This window comes from Microcebus murinus, chromosome 2 (genome assembly GCF_040939455.1).
Source record: "Microcebus murinus isolate Inina chromosome 2, M.murinus_Inina_mat1.0, whole genome shotgun sequence".
In the NCBI taxonomy this organism is placed as follows: domain Eukaryota; kingdom Metazoa; phylum Chordata; class Mammalia; order Primates; family Cheirogaleidae; genus Microcebus; species Microcebus murinus.
The window spans coordinates 55,860,856-55,880,535 of NC_134105.1; the positions used below are offsets into that span (position 1 = coordinate 55,860,856).

Genomic DNA, 19,680 nt, shown 5'->3' on the forward strand with positions numbered 1-19,680 from the left:
GTAACAAACAAAACTGTAATTAGTTTAAAAATGAACATTAGATCAGAGCTTAAAAATCTCTAGTTTATTTCTAACAAACACCACTTGATGCTTGACTCACAGGCTTTATTTACATTTGTCTACAGCATCATTTCCTTATGAAATGAACTAGTACAGCTTAGTTAAACCAAATGAAATCATAATCATCTGAATTGTCTGTAAACTACTATTAGCTAAATTTATAACCTTGCATTTGCTTAGTACAGCCAAAATTTTAAATACAGAAAGCACAAGAATAAACCAATAGTAACATGTAGAATCTAGAGGATCATCTGGGCAACTCAGAAGGAAGACTTTCAAAAAGTCTGAGGCACAATTACAAGAGTAAAAGTTCTTGTGCAACCTACAGTAAACGCAGCAAAAAAATTAAGACATAAAAAACACAAGAAAGCTTATTGTAAAAATATTATCAAAATATTTCTACATAAGATATTCTTTCATCTTTAGATCAGTTGAAGAGAAAAACACACTTTAAAATAAAAAAAATATAATTTTGTTTGGTCTGTCTACTAAACACCTTAAAATGTTTTAATTTTTATTTAAGTTGCAGTAGACAATGTTGAGGGAAAAAAGAAATCAATATCCCGTAACAAAAAGCCCACACGCACAATTGTTGGATTTCCCTTAATATACTTACCTTGCATTGTCACTGAAGAGACTGTTAAGAGAAACCTTTTTGTTTTTAAACCAGAAAACAAAATGGAGTTCAGTGACCAGATTTTAATTTTGAAAAATAAAACAAACTCTGAAAGCATTTTAAGCCATAAGTTATTTCAAGTGAATAGGAAAAATAATGATTTTGCTTACATTATATAGAAATAAGCATTCATTTGTTATTCAAAAGAAAATTTTATGCAATATGTTTATAGTAAATCATCTAGAGGCAAATGTTCACTTAAATTCACAATGTCTGTGTTGTCCTTTCATCAAAAGAGAAATATTAATTCAAAAACTTTCTTACATTTTCTCATTAACTATGATTTAGCCTTTTTACACTATCATATTTGATAACTGGATTTTAAAAGATATCACACAAAGCTTCTTAAAATATTGATAAATGTTTTGAAATAAGATGTTTCTCTTCTCAGGCAACCATACCAATAAAGAAGAGATGAAATGTTAGGCTTTCTTTCTTGCCCCAAATTATGTGTCAGAAAGGAAAATTAACATTTTCTCCTTCAGCAATTCACAAGATTCTTCTGCATTAAATGTGGTGGTACAAAAAAGTACAGCTGGATAAAAGAGAGACAATGATTCTAAGGCACCCTTAGCATAGGGAATTTAAAAATAAAGAAGTTTCCAGCTAGCTGTTTAAACTCAGTTTGACCTTTTCTGGTAAGAATAACTTTAACATGTGTTAACAACATAAACAGGTAGACCTCTTTTACTAGATTAACATAAAAAGGTGGTTTTCCATAAGTTTACCAGTCTTGCCTCCATGTCCAAAGTTTGGACAAGCCTTGGTAATCCTGTTTTAGCCAATAGACAGGATATATTTAGAAATGAGAAAAACAAGAGTTTAAATTAGGAAACAAAGTACTTTGTTACAGCTGAGATGGTTGATGAATGAAGCAATGGCTGTAAACAATAAATGATAAATAGAGCATCTATTTTGGGACATTATGGCTTAAAATGCTATTTACTTTTAACTTTACAAATAAACACAGCTGTATTTTTCTGAAAAGCAATGAAAGGCATGCACCTCTACTAGCAGATTTAGCACTTCTGACCAAATATGACACCAACTTCTTTAAAAATATGCTTCATGCACTGTACTGGATTTTTTTTTTTTGATGTAAATTTTAATACATTATTTCTTTTTTGAACTTGAACGGGAACCCGAATGGGATGATCCAGAAGATGACCTGTGGTGCCTGTAAGACATAACAGAAAAAGCAGGCAACCTAGTAAGCTAGAGCTGAACTTCAGCAAACATTCTTAAGACTGTGAAAATATAAAAAATTAAATATCTTGATGCTAGCAAAATAAGTCATTAAAAACTAAGATACAAATTTACACACATAAAATTATCTGGTGTTTAGACTTTGGATGTGAACCCATTAATGGTATAAGTGTAACTTAAAACTCTCTACAATTTCAAAATATCTTCTCATTTCAAAATATAGCCACCTCTCAATTATTTAAGACAATGAAGAAAAACCTGCAAAAATGTATAAAATTACAGATAATATACAACAAAGTCATATATAAAGTTGGTAATGGAAGTGTGACTAAACCAATTTCTGTGATACACTGTAGAAAGTGTAATCTATACGTAAAACAGAAACAGCAAAGCTTCTGACTGTGTATGAGAAAATATATTCATAAATAATTAAGTTTTGGAAATCTAGGTCACACAAGATGATTGTACAATTAGTTATAGGGTTATATTCATGCAGCTAATATGAATAAGTCAATATCAACCTGGGTAAAGTAGTGGTGTTCCGTAGGGGTTGGCCCTGGGCTCAGGGTTGTTTAGTGTTTTCACCAATCACCTGGCTTATGGAATAGAGAACATGTTCATTAAGTTTAGATGACAACAAACTAGGGGGATTATATGTGGCTAAGATAAAAATTTGCAGAAGTGGTAAGAAAGCAACAGAATGAATTTCACTCAAATACAGAGTAATTTTCTTACAAAGAAACAAATGCACAGAAACAAGATAACTGTGTGTAATCTTAGTATCTAAACTTCAAAATGTGAAGAAGCAAAACTGTACAAGTAGGAATCATGAGATAATCCTACCACCAAAACAAGCAATTATCAGACTTTACATAATCTTTATTTTCACAAGCTAATAGGATATGGAAAATTTGCAAATATTACAAATAAAGCCATTCAAATGACTATATAATTAGACATTAAAAACCAAGAAAGTTAATGAAATTGAGCAATTAGCCTGTTGCTGCACTTTTCAAATTTTTAAAAATGTCAATATAGATAAAGTAACCTCATAAAGGTCTTTCTCAAAAAAAAAGATTTGGACTGCAGTATGAAACATGTATTGGCTACAAGGAACAATTTCCTTACAGATAAAGGGTATGAAATAATTTGCTGTGGAAATGCATTTACACATATTTAAATGAGGACAGATTTCCAGTGATCTGAAATTTTTTATTATATGCCCTAGAATTCTTATGATTTCTAATTAAATTTAAAATAGCATAAATATAAAAATCAAGCTATATTACTTCAAAATACACATTCTGAATTGCAATCTTAAAAGACAGAAATAACCGAGAGTTGGCTATAGTATCTATGTATGGAAATAAAAATTTAAACAATAAAATGATCAAAGAATGGTTTGATCTGTAACTATACTGAACAACCTGATCAATGTACAAAGACTAAACAAAGTAATCTGTTTTTTGAAGTTCAAAGTTAAAAAGTATAATTTAAAGTTGGATCAAAAGAGATAATAAAAAGCTAACCCTTGACTAGGAAGTTTATCTATTAAACACACTTAACACCCATTCTTATTTCTACAGAAACCCAAACCTTTCGGGTGACCGTGATCTTGTTCGTCTTTTTTTGCGATCACCAGATGAAGAAGATCTAGAACGACTTCTCTTTCTGTTCCTCTCAGGAGAAGATGATGAACTTGAATAAGATCTTTTTCGTGGGGAAGAAGAGCCCCTGTGGGACCTGGAGCTGGATCTTCATTGATTGAGAAACAAATCAAACATTTTATTAAAGGAAGAAATGAGGAAGAATGTTTAGTTATCAGACAGCCCCAAAAATAAACAAAACAGGATTTAAAACTATGAAAATTTTTTAAGGAATACTTACTGCTTAGTCAACAGAAGACTTCTGGATCAACCATGAAAACATTCTATTTAAATATAATTACTTTAATTTCATCTCTTTTTAAAATTATAAGTGCTCACCACTTGTAATTAAAAACCAGCTTACTGTATTAAAATAGAATTTAAATCATTTTGGTTTAAGGCTTTTCGAAGTATACATAAATAGTAAAAAACAATAGGTAACTGCATTTGCATGACTTTATGATTAGGAAATGCATCCTTTCATTTGGGGAGAAAATATGTATCTTATATTCAACTTGTGAGGAAAATAAACAATTTTCCTTGTGGAATTATGCAACTCAACAGTTAAGCTGTTATGGAAAAACCGGGCATATGGGACAGAAACCAAACAAAAACAAAAACAAAAAAACCCAACCAGAAACTGTATTAAGTTGCTAAATATTCAAAGAAAAATAAAATGAGTAAATTTAAAACAATATATAATACTCATTCTTATGAAGAATCACTATTCATGAAGTATGAAGTGTTGACATTCACATGCTTCAGGTAGAAGGAAATATGTAAATGTTTCAATGTAATTTTTTTCTTCATTTATATATTTTGGTTGAAGGAATTTAGCTCAAACTTCCCAAAAAATTCACCTTTGGGTTTAAAATAAAACCAGAAAGCCCAAAAAGAGAATTCTTTGGAAAGTTATAAGCAATGAAAAAATGTGTAGAAAGAGTATGAAGGCTGTTCTGTAAACCTTAATTATAGTGGTTCCCAAAGGGAATACCAGAACTTAAGGATTTTTATCTAAAAGGCACTAAAATAAAAGGACTAAAATATTGATATTAAATAATAATAAACACATTTGCTCTCCATTTTATATTGGCTTAATACAAACAAGTGTGCATATCATTCTTTCCTCCTTAATGTGACTTATATTGCAGTTGTTCTCTAATGCTAGATTTGGCTCAAATCAACCAGAATTATCAAAAGAACCATTATTAAGCTTTAGTGTGAATTTCCACACAAGTGGAATTTTAGTTATTTATGTTAAATGTCTTTAGTAGATCATTATAAATGAACTTTAAACAAAGGCATCGTATTTTGACTAATTACCAAAAAAACTCTGCAAGAGAGCATCTTTAGAAATTACCAGTCCCTCCACAGGTCTGACTAAGTGTACAACCTGAAAGTTTACCACATTTATTACTAAGGATCATGTACTCCGTACGCCTACCCTAACCAACCATACTTCTTGATTTAGTTTTAAGAGAAGGGGTTTTTCTAGGAATATGGTTTTTAATACTCTGTGTAGAATTGGGAATGAAAATATGTGTATAACACTCCATAGAAACTTTATCTGATATAAATAGCAAATTTGTTTCTGTAAGTACTGAAACAACTGCTTTGCCAAATAAAACCTGCTTTGAGATAGGGTTTTTCTTTCTTTTAATAATGGAGTAAACTTTACATATCCAATTTTATTTGAAATACTACTGCAAACATAATCTTAATATACTAGAGATGTAGTGACAAGACTTGGCTTCATATTTCTTTCTATTCATCACATCTTAGCACCACATAACAAACCCTTACATAATGCAAAATAGCCACCTTAATTCAATCATGGGAATGTCTTGGCACACTGCTGGCAATGGAAACATTCCATGGTGAAAAAATTAAGCTGAGGCAAGTGCATTAGTTTTCTAATGCTAAAAAATAAAATTGACAAATAGAGAAGCAAAATAAGGGGAAAAAAAGCAGCAACACCTTCCGCAGCCTTTAAATATTTCTTCTCTCTGCTTTACAGAGAGATGCTACCTCATTCACCTTGATTTCGACCCACGAGATCTCGAATGTTCTCTGGAACTGGAACGAGATCTTGACTGCGAACTGGAAGAACTTCTTGAACGGGACCTGGAACAACATGGAAGGATTTTTTTTTCCAGGACAACTTAATTGAGCTTTGTGATATGAACACTGAAAGGAAGACATGTATTAAAGTTCATTTTCATATAAAAATGTAACTATACAAGATATATATTTTCAAAATACAGTATTTTAAATTAAATAAATCTTTCATTTTATTAACAAAAATTAAGGCAATTAAAAAAATAGTTAGCTTTATCACTTTCCACGTTTGATTAAGTTACTGGCTATAAAATCACCTAACTGTAAAAATATAAATACTGAACATTATCACTTTATCACATCCAGGAAAATGGAATATTGTAATTTACACTGAATTTCTCTAGAATGTCTCTATAAAGGAATCACTTTCCTTTATAAAAAACCTTCTATTCATATTTATTTTCACAGTTTCTAGTTAGCACAAAGTTGTAAATGTTAGCAATGTGTATACTTGACCCCCTATGTTTCTGGGTACTCAAAGCTTGGAGAATTAAAGGAAGAGTATATAACAATTCTATCATAGGTTTAGGTAATTATTAAAAAATATGACACAGAAGTATGGTCCATTTGAATTCTAAAAACCAGAAATGAAATAAAATCTATTAATCTAATTCACATCATTAATTAGTCCCTTAAAATAATAACCTGGAAAAAAAGACCATTACATTTTCATCTCAAAATTACTGTTTATAACCACTTCTTTAAGCATCCAAGCTTTATAGTGTTCAATTAAAAACTACCTAATTATTAAGTACTCATTAGCTAATATTTTATCACTAAGTATGATCAAAATTCATTGTTCATGGTATCACTTGAACAGGGTTCATCAAGAGAATATTGTTTAGGTCACTGCTTTTACTCACCTAAAATTCTATTTTTATTGTTAACTTTAAAACCAGAGATTATATATTTTACATTAGCAAACAAAAGAATATCCAACAGAGTCCTCTACTTAAATTAAGTCAACAAAACTAATATTGCTAATCTTGCTCCTTTATTCAGAATACTGAAACCAAGTAAATTACTGAAACAGTGTTAATAAGCAATGATCTGATTAATGCCTAGAAAATTTCTGTATTAATTTCAACATCTAGAATAAAAACATAAATCTTCACTTCATTACTTAACAATTCCTAAATGTAAGCTATTTAGATGATTAAATAGCAGTGCATGGAATGATTTAATCAAGTTTTAAGTCTACTTTAATAAAAAAGCATGATGCTAAAATAGGCTAAGGAAGTTTATGTTAAGATTTTGCTTTTCTGAAAATACTGGACAGTAACTTCATGGCACTAAGATAAAAAGTCTTGTAAAAGGTGGCTTGAATTAAATCTTCAAAATAAAAAGAAAAGCTTATTTAATCAAGAAAAATAAAAGTTATAAATAAAGAAGTTAGATACTGACATTTTGACTGGTGTTACCCTTGACCTGTACCCGTTTACCTGGACCTAGACCTTGAACTTGAGGGGGAGGATGAGCGTGATGAAGATCGTGAATGTGAAGATCGAGACTTTGAGCGACTTCGTCTATTAGGTTTCTTTTTATTACTATCTTCTTCTTCACTGGCATCAAGATTATATTTTGAGAGATCAGCATCATCTTCATCCTCATCCTAACAAAAATTCAATTATATTTAGACATTTAGATATTGAAGTTACCTTCTAGAAAAAATGACTAGTTCTGGGTACTGGACATCTCCCTATCAGCAGCAGTATCTCACCAAGTTCATTCCCAATTCTGAACTTCACCTACAATTTATCATCTCAGCTAAACAGACTTGGAAACTGTCTCAGATAGTTCACATACACACACCTAGAAGTCATACTCATTTCCTCTTTTTTCTGTCACACGCAATGCATTACACCAAATCACTTGTCAAGAATTTTCAATTCTACCTCCTTCAAAGTCCTTGAATCTACCACCCTTACTCTTAAGAACTTTGCTTTTTATCTCTAATATATTACAGTAACATCTTAGCTCATCTCCCAAAGTCTAAATATCCATTTTGCCTTTCTAAAATCTCAATATACTGACAGTCATCACCCTGAAACACAGGTCAGATAAATTTATCTTTGTTGCATAAAAACTTTAAAAGGGCCCATATTAATTTCTTTAGTTGCATTCCAGGGCCTCTTATGTAAGACTTGAGTATTCTTAATCTGGTTCTACACAGCCAAACCATAAAACTTAGACTCTGGCCCCACGAATATCACATCACTAGATCTGAAGTAAGTGCTGTCCCTTCATCTCATTCTCCCCTCTATTCTAACTACACTACACTACACTTTTTAAAGGTTACTAGCTTGTTTCCCACTTAGGGAACCTGTATTTGCTATTCTCTGCCTGAATGTGCTCTTACCCTAGGCTTCTCTTGCTGGCTTCTTCATATCATTCAAGTTTCAGCTCAAATTTCACCTCCTCAGAAAATTCTCTATTGCTGAAACCACAGTAGCTCTTCTATTATCTGTTATCACACCATGTGTCTTCGTAACATTACTGATATCTAAATTATCTTGTTTAGTTTTATCTTCCTCTCTTTACAATTTAATAAGAGAAGGGTGATTCTGCTTTGGCCACTAGTCTATCTCCTGAACAAAAATAGTACTTGGCAGAGTAAAAGCTCAAAACCTTTGTGAGAATAAATGAAAACATACAATGTATCTTCACCAAAGGGCCAAGCTTGTCAAAGCATCCACGTCATGGTGTAGTTGAAGTGAGATAGGAGAAATTGTATATACCTCATCTAATTTATATTTAGAAAGATCTTCATCCTCATCCTCGTCTTCTCCCTCTGATTCTTTATCTTCAACTTCCTTTAATATAGATGCAGGACCAACTGCCTTCCCTCTGTACTTTTTCTTTTTACGTCCAAACTAGAGAAAAAGTTTTAAAATATTTGTCACCTGAAAATGTATTAAAATTAAAACATTCTCTAAAATATTATTTTTATATATTTAAGTCGGTTATGATTTTCTACAGAATGATAAATTCCTGTAGAAGACTCAAATTGTACTTACAAAACTGAAATAGTTAAAAATTTTCCTTTGCATTTAAGATATTTTCTAACGTATTTTTCTCATTGATGTTCAATCTGAACATTAATAAACAGTGTACCTCATCATATTCACCATCAGATTCTTCTCTTTCTATATATTCAACATTTTCTCTTTCATTAAAACCACCACCATATCCTAAAAGAGAGCATAAATTGTTATCCTAGGACAATTCATTTGAATAACAAACACATTATGCCTAAATCACCTTCAGAGAAAAAGAAACTCTAAACAACAACAGTCATCTATCCGTCTAATTTTACTGTTTGCCAGTTGCAGATAGTCTGAAATCTGACACACTGAAATTTTACTGAACTAAAATATAGTGGGACATTAACGCTTAGAAAGTTCCTAATTATAGGTAAATGTAATGACACAATAAAGGCCATCTTTTGGCCTTGGTTTAATGCAATTGTTTTTTAAATACATAGTTCAAAGTCATTCACGTTCTCTGAAAAAGCCAATAAACTTTCAAATTAAAAAGTAGTCAAGTTTAGGAAACCATTACTCTCTGATGTTACAACTAATATTTACAATTCAATTGACAGGTCTTTGAGGTAATCCTAAGAGAGACTGGAGTAGGAAAGAGAGCCAGCTAGTTTTAGAAAAAGTGAGACAAGTGATTTTGAATAAGTCGCCTGTTGAAAAATTAAAGAGGCTGGGCGCGGTGGCTTATGCCTGTAATCCTATCAGTCTGGGAGGCTGAGGCGGGAGGATCACTTGAGGTCAGGAGTTTGAGACCAGCCTGAGCAAGAGCCAGACCCTGTCTCTATAAAAAAATAAGGGGGAAAAAAAGAAAAGAAAAATTAAAGAGGTATGTGGTCAAGAGTAACACAATCTAACTGGTCACATATTCCAGAGCAGTATCAGTGCATAAAGCTAGTGATTCACAGACGTATGGACCTCATGTATCAGCAAAATGTTAAATAGATTTATTTAAAAAATAGAATTTCTTAAAAATTAGAACTATGACTTCAAATATGCCAATCATGGGTATTAAGAAAATCATTTTAAAATTTCACTTTCCAGAAAAAAACAAACAAACAAATCACACTAATAAAACATCTTTTCTTCATTACACTTTGTACCAGGTGAAAACTTTAAAAATATTTAGAAGTAGGTGAAATATAAAAGTTTTAAACAAAATCCATAGGATCTAGATGGGAAATAATTTACAAAGGAAAAAGAAAAACCAAACCACACCAATGTAATGAAACCTTGCCGTTTTCTCTAGGACATTAATGCAGAAAAGTGTTTGTTAAATTGGAGGTAATGTGGAAGCATGTAAAAATATTACAATAATCCTATTTAAAATCAAGACTTAAGCTTTCAGTAGAGTTCTTCGTTTACATGTAATAATATACAACTGAAAAAGTGATATGGTAAATACGGAAAGCTAAAAAATACATAGTAAAGATTAGAAAGTGAACTATACCTCACATAGGTAATGTGAAGGTATACAAGTAAGACAGTTTTAAAGTGAAAATCACAGCGAATACAAAGCTATTTTTATGTTCTGACAGGGCATGGAGATTACAAATCCAGTTCAAGAACTTTTTCCCTATATATGGAAAATACAGTAGAGCTGCTTTTCATGAAAAAACTTGAGCATATCATTTCCACAGAGTAATATGTGAGTTAGAGGACTGGTTTGGAACACTGCAGGTAATACTATAAAAATTGTTTTTCTTGCTTCTGCTCTTGCCACCTCCTCTCAATTCTTTTCACAAACTAGTAGATTGTGCTACTTGCTTTTAAAATTTCCTTCAGATGTTTCCCATTGTAACAATAAAAAATAAACTTCTTACTATGATCTATATGGCCTCTGCCTATTTCTGAAGTGTTTTCTAGAACTAAGGAGGAAGAGTTCATCCAACATACTAAATTCTATCAAGTCTCAGAGTCTTCACAAAAGCTGTTTGCTCTTGCTTGGAACTCATGTTCACTTCTTAGCTTAATCATAGCTTTCTCAAAAAGGACTTCATTAATCTTTGGCTCTACCTGTCTATTTTGCTCACCCAGGTATCCCCAACACCTTGCAGTGGCCTATAAATATTTTTTTCAATGAATAGGTAAAAGACGACAATTCTGTTACCACTTAAAGAAACTGAATTTCACTAAAGGTTTTACAACGCAATCAAGAATTTCTGTAGGTTTTTAATAAAAGTCTTATAATGAAAATCCTTTCAAAATTGTCTCAGTTTAATGTAAAAAGCTAAAGGTATGAGTATTTGGATTAGGGTTGTTGACAATGGAATGAAGAAAGAATAGGGCACAAATATAACACACTTCAAAGGAAGAACAAAGATACTAACTTGAAAATTCTGTGATTCTATGCTTTGAACAATTAAAGTCCTGAGAATTTATTCTAAAGATATAATCCAAAAGAATAAAAATCATAATGTTTCTATGTAGTTACCCTTCATGGTTTAAAAAAACATAAAAGCAGACAAAAATAGAAATAACCCTAAATCCAACCACAGGAGAATGGCTAAGTAAATTACCGAACAACAATTTGATGGAATTATGCAAAAGTCAACAATCTTTCAGAGGTAGTGAGTCAAGTTCTTTTTTATTCACATACTGTCCTACATTCAGGAAATGGCTCCCCTGAACCTTGCACAAATAGTGTTTTGTTTTATTACAAATAGTGAAGAGAAATCAGAGAATAACAAAGTTATTTCACACCTTCAACTGTTACCAGCGAAGACAAATACTTGTAGCAAAAGGTTCAAGACACCAGAATGATAGAAAGAAGATAATGAGTAAAGGAAATCGAGGTCAGTTTGTCAGACCATTGCTCTTGTGATAGTGAAACTTTAGTTAAGTAGTCATGAAATAGGTCAAGGAGAATGTAAGTAGAAAAAAAGCTTTTTGAGATTAGTGTTTCAACCTGTTAAAAGATTTTAGACTTCATCCTAAAAACATCCAAGAGTTTAAAACAAAAGTAGTTTTTGATTTGGAATTAAAAAACAGAAACTTTGCTTGCAACTGGGCAGGAAGAGAATATATAGAGAACAGCTAGGTGGCTATTTTCCCATGAGACATCTTTGCCTAGGTTGGTGGTGGAAAAGAAGATGAAGGAGCTATCTAGGCTAAGAAAGGCATCTAGATTTCTGGCTTATGTAACAGATTTATGGTAAATGGTACTAATCATGAGAAAGAGATCACTGGAAGAGGGCCAGATCCCAAGGGGAAAATCACAAATTCAGTTTGAATATAATGAGTTTGACATTTATATGGCAATGATGATTAGGCAGCAGGATATATGGGTTAAAGAAGTCTGAGCTGGAGACATGAATTTGGGTATCATGGCATGCCAGTGGTTACTTAAACTTTGGCTTAGAAGAAAATACCTAGAAAATAGAGAAAAGAGGGCCTAGGGACTAGGCCTTCAGGAATCTCAACACTCAGTGGCCAGGAAGCAGAACAACCTATAAGGGACAGAATAAACAATCAGAAGGGTGGGGGATGGGAGGTAGGCAGGGGAATCTTGGAGAGAGGAAGAGAGAAAAAAAAGGAGACCGTTGTCAGAAGACCTCAACCTACCCAATCAGTACAAAGGCAAAATCATTTCTGAGAATAAGAGGTGGGATCTGAAGGTTGAAAAAGGGGGGGGGGGAAGATCTAGAATATTAGGTTATAATGTTGCCATATTTAAGAATATAACTTAGGGGAGGAGGGAGAGAGTAGAATTTCTGGTGTAGTCCAGAACCGATAGGTCTAAAAAATTCAAGCGCGGGCTTGTTACCCCCAAAAACTAAATATAAGGTGAAGCTGGTCTAAAGTTAGACAGGAAAAGAAATCAGGGAAGTAGTTTACCAAGTCTAGGCCTGACACAGTGACTATATATACAAGGAATATTTTGATTATGTAATGTATGAGTAGCTGAGGGATAAAACCAGATTTGAAGTATACAGATAATGTGGTTGGGCTAACTGCTGATATCAGGAAAATCATATTCTATGAGGTAAATACTCTTGTTTCACCACTGACAACACACAAAATCAATGGTAACTTATTACTCAGGCCAATGATTACCAACACCATCCAACTAACCTACAGATTTTTGGGACACCAAGAACACAGCTACATAATTTGGAATCTGTATTTTTAAAGTTTCTCAGATGATTCTAATGTAGAGCCAAGCTTGAGAATTACTGTCTGAACTTTAGATGAACACTTTAAAAGGTACACCTTTGCCCTTTTGCCATACAAAGACATTAAAACAATAAAAATAAATTACTATATCATCACTATTAACAAATATCTTAACCACTAAGAGAGAAGGGGGGAGAGGAAACATTTCTAAAAGTATTCTAATGTCCCTACTTGTTAGGATACGGCTCCTTAACACTATATTTTATAAATTGTGAAATTATAAAATAAAATATTTTTGTGTGTAAGGGAAATACAATCCTAGTGAGAAACATTAAGGGCAGAACAGATAGAACCCTTGGTTATTACTGTGCCCTTATGTGAAAGTGATAAAATTATCCATTCAATTTTTAGTTCTTTAAAAAAAATCACTTAGTTAAAATGTGGTTATTATCTTACCTGTTCTTTCTTCTAATTTAGCATACTTTGGAGTATTACACATGTTACACTCTGATCTTCTGGCCCAATTCACATTACTGCAACTTTAGAAGTGAAAAATGTCAAATTAAAAGGCCATGATACAGTACTAAAAAAATATTGAATTTTTAGACAGTCTAGAATTTTAAAATATAAACCAGGATGAAATCATTATCAAATGTTCACTAAAAGGTAATGTAAATAAAGAAAACGAACACCGATTTAACAATAGAATGTGGGTTGCAACAACAAACTAAGCTATTAAGCAGAGAAGGAAATCTATACCATTTGAAGAGTGCTTTTGTAATTTTGAGAAATTGAGGATTTTTAGAATCTGAAATCTGAAATGTTCCAAAATCCTTTATGACCACTGTCATGACACTCAAAGGAGCATTAAAGGTTTTTAGATTAGGGATACTGAACCAAAATGTGAATAAATCTGGAATCCCAATCACTTCTGGTTCCATGAATTTCATGTAAGGAATATTCAATCTGTACAGAGATTCTGATGCTTTCCCCCGACCCCCCAGAAAAAGGAAAAAAAAGAAAATCACTTTAAAGGTTTCACGAATTTCTCAGTCTCTGAATTCACCTCAATAAGAATAAGCTTATATGCTCTAAATAACATTAAATATTTTTTAAAGGAATCAATTCAAGTACTGAATTCCACAGTATACTTAATCCAGTGACTTAGTCTGTTACTGAAAAAATTTCTAATAAAAATTTAATATCTATAAGATCAGAAATTTACATAAGACTGTTTTCTAAGACAGTCCTCTTTCACATATGATTCATCTGCATAGAGAAAAGATGAGAAAAAAGCAAGAAGGAATATCTAAACTTGAAAATCAAAAATATTAACAAGCCCATAGAATTAGGAGTAATTATTTATGGTGTGCAACTTATGATTCTAACATTTCTTTGTAAACAGGCAAAATGAATTTTGTGGTATATTTCACATTAATAACATGCTAAAAATTTGGAGGATTTTTCAATAATAGAAAATACTTTTAAATACTCTTTCCTCCTTTTGGTTGTTATCCATTATAGTAACAACTAATGTTACCATTAGAAATACAACAAAAAAATTAAAATTTCTTTATATACTATACTTAAATATGAGATACAGACTGAATAACAATCAACAGACTTTGATTTTAAAAGGTTACCCTGGCTTATCGAAGTGACTAATAACAGTTTGTAAAACTGTTTTTAATACCGAGTAGTGGTTGGATATATAGTATTACGAAAGGAAGAGTGGACAATGATTTCAAACACATACGTTTTACACTGCCAGTCATTAGCACTAAATAGGCCTCGGCTTTTTTCTGCAAGTGTCTTTCCTATTTCAGTGCCCCCAGCTTTCATCATCTTGGCCTCAGTTGTTTTCTCTGAAAACAGAAAAATGCAGTATGAATGTGAAGAAATAACGAAGAAATTATATATAAAACATTAATAGACTCTCCTTACTTACCCCGACCACATCGATTACAGCTGGTTCTTCTAGCAAAGTTTACATTTCCACATCTAAAAATGAAATAAAAAGCATTTATAGAGATACTTTTTAAATTTGTAAAATTCTAAAGTTTAATGTGCCCTTACTACATATCTGGAATCCAGAACTTCTAATTTATCTTAGTCATGATAATATCAATGTTACCTTCAAGATCTCTCGCAAAGTTAATGTGAGATTTGACTCCACTTCAATAATCACTGGCAAAGTAACACTCAGTACAGAAAACAGACATATACAAAAATCTGACACTATAAAAATGTGTATTATAGGAAACACAGAATCCTAGAACTGGACCAATGGGGAGAAAATTTATGAAATACCCTTTTTACAGATATTAGGTGAGATGGTATTTATTAAAAATATAAAGGCCGGGCGCTGTGGCTCACGCCTGTAATCCTAGCTCTTGGGAGGCCGAGGCGGGCGGATTGCTCAAGGTCAGGAGTTCGAAACCAGCCTGAGCAAGAGCGAGACCCCGTCTCTACTATAAATAGAAAGAAATTAATTGGCCAACTGATATATATATAAAAAATTAGCCGGGCATGGTGGCACATGCCTGTAGTCCCAGCTACCCGGGAGGCTGAGGCAGAAGGATCACTCGAGCCCAGGAGTTTGAGGTTGCTGTGAGCCAGGCTGACGCCACGGCACTCACTCTAGCCTGGGCAACAAAGCGAGACTCTGTCTCAAAAAAAAAAAAAAAAAATATATAAAAATGTTCAATAATTGTAAGAAAACTGAGTTCAGTTTTCAGGGTATTTATCAAACCTCTAAGACTTAGCTGAAGAAAGTGACATGACAATCAATACCTTCAACACATGGAGTATTCAATACAAAACTAAAAAATTACAGGTTCAATCACATGACCTTAGTAGTGCATGTGCATATCAGTGAAATCATGTTAAATGGTCTGAATGACATGTAATGCTTAAATTTTGAAAAGCTGATTTTTAAGGTGTTATATTTGAATGAAATACAGATGTGAAGTATGGGATGACAATAAACTCAGAGAAGTACTCTAAATAATTTTTAGGCTATGTTCCCCCCCAAAAAAATATTTCTCATGACCTCAATAAACACTGAATGTCTCCCGGATTTATGCATATTGTAGAAGCAAAAATCTATTCTTATAAATGAATTGAAATGTACTCTCCTAGCATTGTACCTCAAATATTTGTGTGTGCTGCCATCAAGGACACAAATGAAAGCACATTATTCTACAGGTGATCAACAACATGAAAGTCAGAAGCTGTCTAAATCTTTTGAACGTTTACTGTCTTACCACTCAGGGCAATACTATTCATAACATATAACTGTAGTTCTTTTCAATGAGTTAGATTTGAGTTTCTGCAGGTCATCTTAATACTAAAATACTATCAATAGCTACCAATTTGTAAGTATTTGCAACATTTAGTTGCTCTACACACACTATCCATGCCATTCCATGTATTCATTATAAGGAAGCAATTCTCCTATTTTTCAGCAAAGTTATAAAACCTATTTACAGTCACATGGTCTACAAGTAACCGAATAGAAACTAAACCCAGGTATGTTCTTGCTCTTTACTATCATGAACTCTCTTTATCTACTACTAACTTAGGTACAAAAAAATAAAAGATTATTTTCCATACATTTCCAAATAGGTACACCTATTTGTGCACCCTTCAATAAAATCTAACAATTCAGAGCACATTGGCTTTAACGACAATGTCAAAAAGCACAGCCACTACATGCTACTCTGCTGCAGGCATCTTCGGAGCCAAGGAGGCAAAAATAGGCCTCTTCTCTTCCCTTTCGGCTCTGTGGGGGCCAAAAGCCCAATTTTTGTGGAGAAACTAAAGGTCAACGAAGAAAAAAGTCGGAACTTCCCAGGACAAAAAGGATTCGGAAAAAGGGAAAAATAGTACGGAGAAAAAGTTTTCATTAAAAATACAAAACAAGATGAACTATGAGAAGCAAAAGGGCGAGTGCGAGAAACCAACGCTTTCCGTGAACAAGAATAAAGTTCTGCAGAAAAAAGTCACGTGGGGGAGAACCAACACCAAGCTGGCCCGACCCACGAGATTTCCTTATCGCTGAAACCCGGCTGAGGCGGGGGTGGGGTGTGGGGGCAAAAAGGGAGGCCATCTCGCATTCCAAAAAGAGAGGCTACCTTGGGGATATTATAATGTTGCGGAAACGCTAGCAACATACCTAAAACAAAGGCTCCCCGAAAGACCTCTCTCGTGAGGAGACTGGGAGCCTTCTTCCCGCCCGGGAGCTGGCGGTTCGCCACCTCAGCTCGGCTTCAGGCACGACAGATTGTAGAAACGGAAAATGCCGAACCGACCTGAGAAAGCCTCCACTTATAAACTCTGCCTCAATCTGAGACCCTTCGTGAACTCACTTTTTGTCAGGGCAAATCCAGTCCCCTTCGCTGACTCGGAAATTCTTGGTCGACATCTTGGACGCCACCGCCACAGCCACCCGCAGCTACGTCTTCACAGGAGGAAGCGGCCCAGGGCCTTTCAGAGCCTCAGGGCTGTCCCCATACCGCCTGATTGGCGTCCACCTCTGCGTCAGGGCTTCATAATGAGGGCACTAAGCAAAAGTTGAGTTTGAGCATTATTGTCCAGACTAAGTTGCCCGTGCTACTGTTTCCTGGCTGAAAAGTTATAATGAGAATTTTTTTTCTAGGCCTAAACTAACAGGCGTCATAGGGACAGCCCAGACAGGAGGGCTTCGTGGCACTAGAAGCCTCGGAGAGCCCCCTACAGGCGGGAGGACCCAAGAGGAAAGTACTTCCGCTGAGATTGGCGGGGCTAGGGAGGTGGAGGCGGAAGTGACTGTGATCGGTTCAGGGCCGTGGAAAGCCTGTGTATGGGTAGGGAATATGGGGGCGTGAGTTGTTCGTTTGGAGAAGTTATTTTATTAAAGAAGGAGAACACTGTTGTTTCATGCACATGTGATGACGTTTAGAAAACTGTTTTGATACACAAGTAGGTGTAACAGATAAGTAAGCACCGTACACGTTGGAACCAACTGGTAATTTTAAAACTAAGATATTGCCAATATTGTTAAAAATGCCAGTGTCTTTTCTGTTACATTTTGTAAACTTTTGCTTTTATTTATTTATTTTTTGAGACAGAGTCTTACTCTGGACCAGAGTGCTGTGACATCAGCCTAGTTCACAGCAACCTCAAACTCCTGGGCTCAAGCAATCCTGCCTCAGCCTCCTGAGTAGCTGGAACTACAGGCATGCGCCACTTTGCCCAGCTAATTTTTTGTATATATATTTTTAGTTGTCCAGCTAATTTCTTCCTATTTTTAGTAGAGATTGGGTCCCGCTCTTGCTCAGTCTGGTCTCGAACTCCGGAACTCAAACAGTCCACTCGCTCAACCTCCCATGCTAGGATTACAGGCGTGAGCCATGCTGTGCTAGGCTTCCAGTGTCTTTTCTGATCCCATCCCATTACCTTTTTTCAGAGATAACACTCTCCTGTATTTGGGCTTTATTCTCTTTTTTAAAATGTGTTTATGTACATGTATGTTTAATTTGATAAACTATGAGCCATTAATATATACGGATAGCTTATTTTTATATAATATTTATTATTCATTCAACACTGCTTGTAAATTCATCATAGGTAGTTACAAGTAGAAGCGTGTAGCTGTTGTTCCTTTATTTTCACTGTTCTACACTGGCAATATTTTTGTGTGTATGTGACAATTTATTCCTTCCGTTTTCCAGGTTTGCCATTACAAAGAAAACTCGTATGAGCATACTTATGGATTCTGATAAATAATGCAAGAAGTTTTTTAGAATACAGCGTATACAGTTGTGCATCACTTAAAATGATGGGGATATGTTCTGAGAAATGCAGTGTTAGGTGATTTTGTCGTTGTGCAAACATAGAGTGTACTTAGATACACTTAGCTGGTATAGCCTCCTACACACCCAGGCTATATAGTATAGTCTGTTGCCCCTTAGTTATAAACCTTTACAGTATTTTACTGAATACTTTAGGCAATTCTAACACAATGGTAAGATTTGTGTATCTAAATGTAGAGAAGGCACAGTAAAAATATAGCATTGTAATGTTATGGGACCACCATGATATATGCAGCATATGACTATTTAAGAGAGAAATTGTTCAACTACTACCTAGTTGTGATGGTTGCTTTAAAATCTTTGATAATTGTAACATCTTGGTCATCTAGGGGTTGGCAGTTGTTGATTATATTTACCTTTGAGAGTTGGTCACATTTTCCCACTGCTTTTGGATTGTGGATTTTATCCTAGACGTTTTGAATATTATGTTTCGTAGACTCTGGGTCCTGTTAAGAGCCTTCAGAGAATGTTCATCTTTTGTTTAAGAAGGCAATCTAGTTTGGTTCAGATCACAAGTTCATTCTCACCTTCTGTGAGTATTGGTATCATGTCAGTTTGGTTTTCAAAGCCTTTCCTATGCTGCTTTGAGTCTATTCTATGCACACAACACCCAGGGATTATTTTGGGACTTGAGCAGTAGTTTAAATTGTAATTCGTTTCAGAGATCCCTTTGATATGTTGCTTTGTGTTTATCCTGCACATGCTTAGTTAAGGTTTGAGCATAGAACTTGCATGGGTTCATACATAGAATTATAGAATTAGGAGATCCTCTTCTCCATCTCTCTCCTCTTATATTCCTTTCCTTTCATTCTGTCATTTTTTTTTTTTTTTTTTTTTTTAGACAGAGTCTCACTCTGTTGCCCAGGCTAGATTGCCATGGCATCAGCCTAGCTCACAGCAACCTCAAATTCCTGGGCTCAAGCAATCCTATTGCCTCAGCCTCCCAAGTATCTGGAACTACAGGC

General features: G+C 34.0%; 1 protein-coding gene across 2 annotated transcripts; it reads right to left on the bottom strand.

Moving 5' to 3' along the window:
* Positions 1–42: 42 nt before the first annotated feature.
* Positions 43–17,573, bottom strand: ZRANB2 (zinc finger RANBP2-type containing 2). Of its 2 annotated transcripts, XM_012787953.2 has the most exons (11): positions 17,231–17,572; positions 14,809–14,861; positions 14,617–14,725; positions 13,317–13,399; positions 8,821–8,897; positions 8,445–8,579; positions 7,149–7,318; positions 5,626–5,712; positions 3,539–3,697; positions 2,464–2,538; positions 43–1,913 (listed from the first exon to the last, which is right to left on the bottom strand). In XM_012787953.2, exons 1-10 carry the CDS (start codon positions 17,284–17,286, stop codon positions 2,505–2,507), a joined length of 963 nt encoding a protein of 320 aa, XP_012643407.2. In that variant the 5' UTR covers positions 17,287–17,572; the 3' UTR covers positions 43–1,913; positions 2,464–2,504. The 2 variants fall into 2 exon arrangements, with proteins under 2 accessions (XP_012643407.2, XP_012643406.2); XM_012787952.2 differs by lacking the exon at positions 2,464–2,538 and having other exon boundaries at positions 17,231–17,573.
* Positions 17,574–19,680: the final 2,107 nt, after the last annotated feature.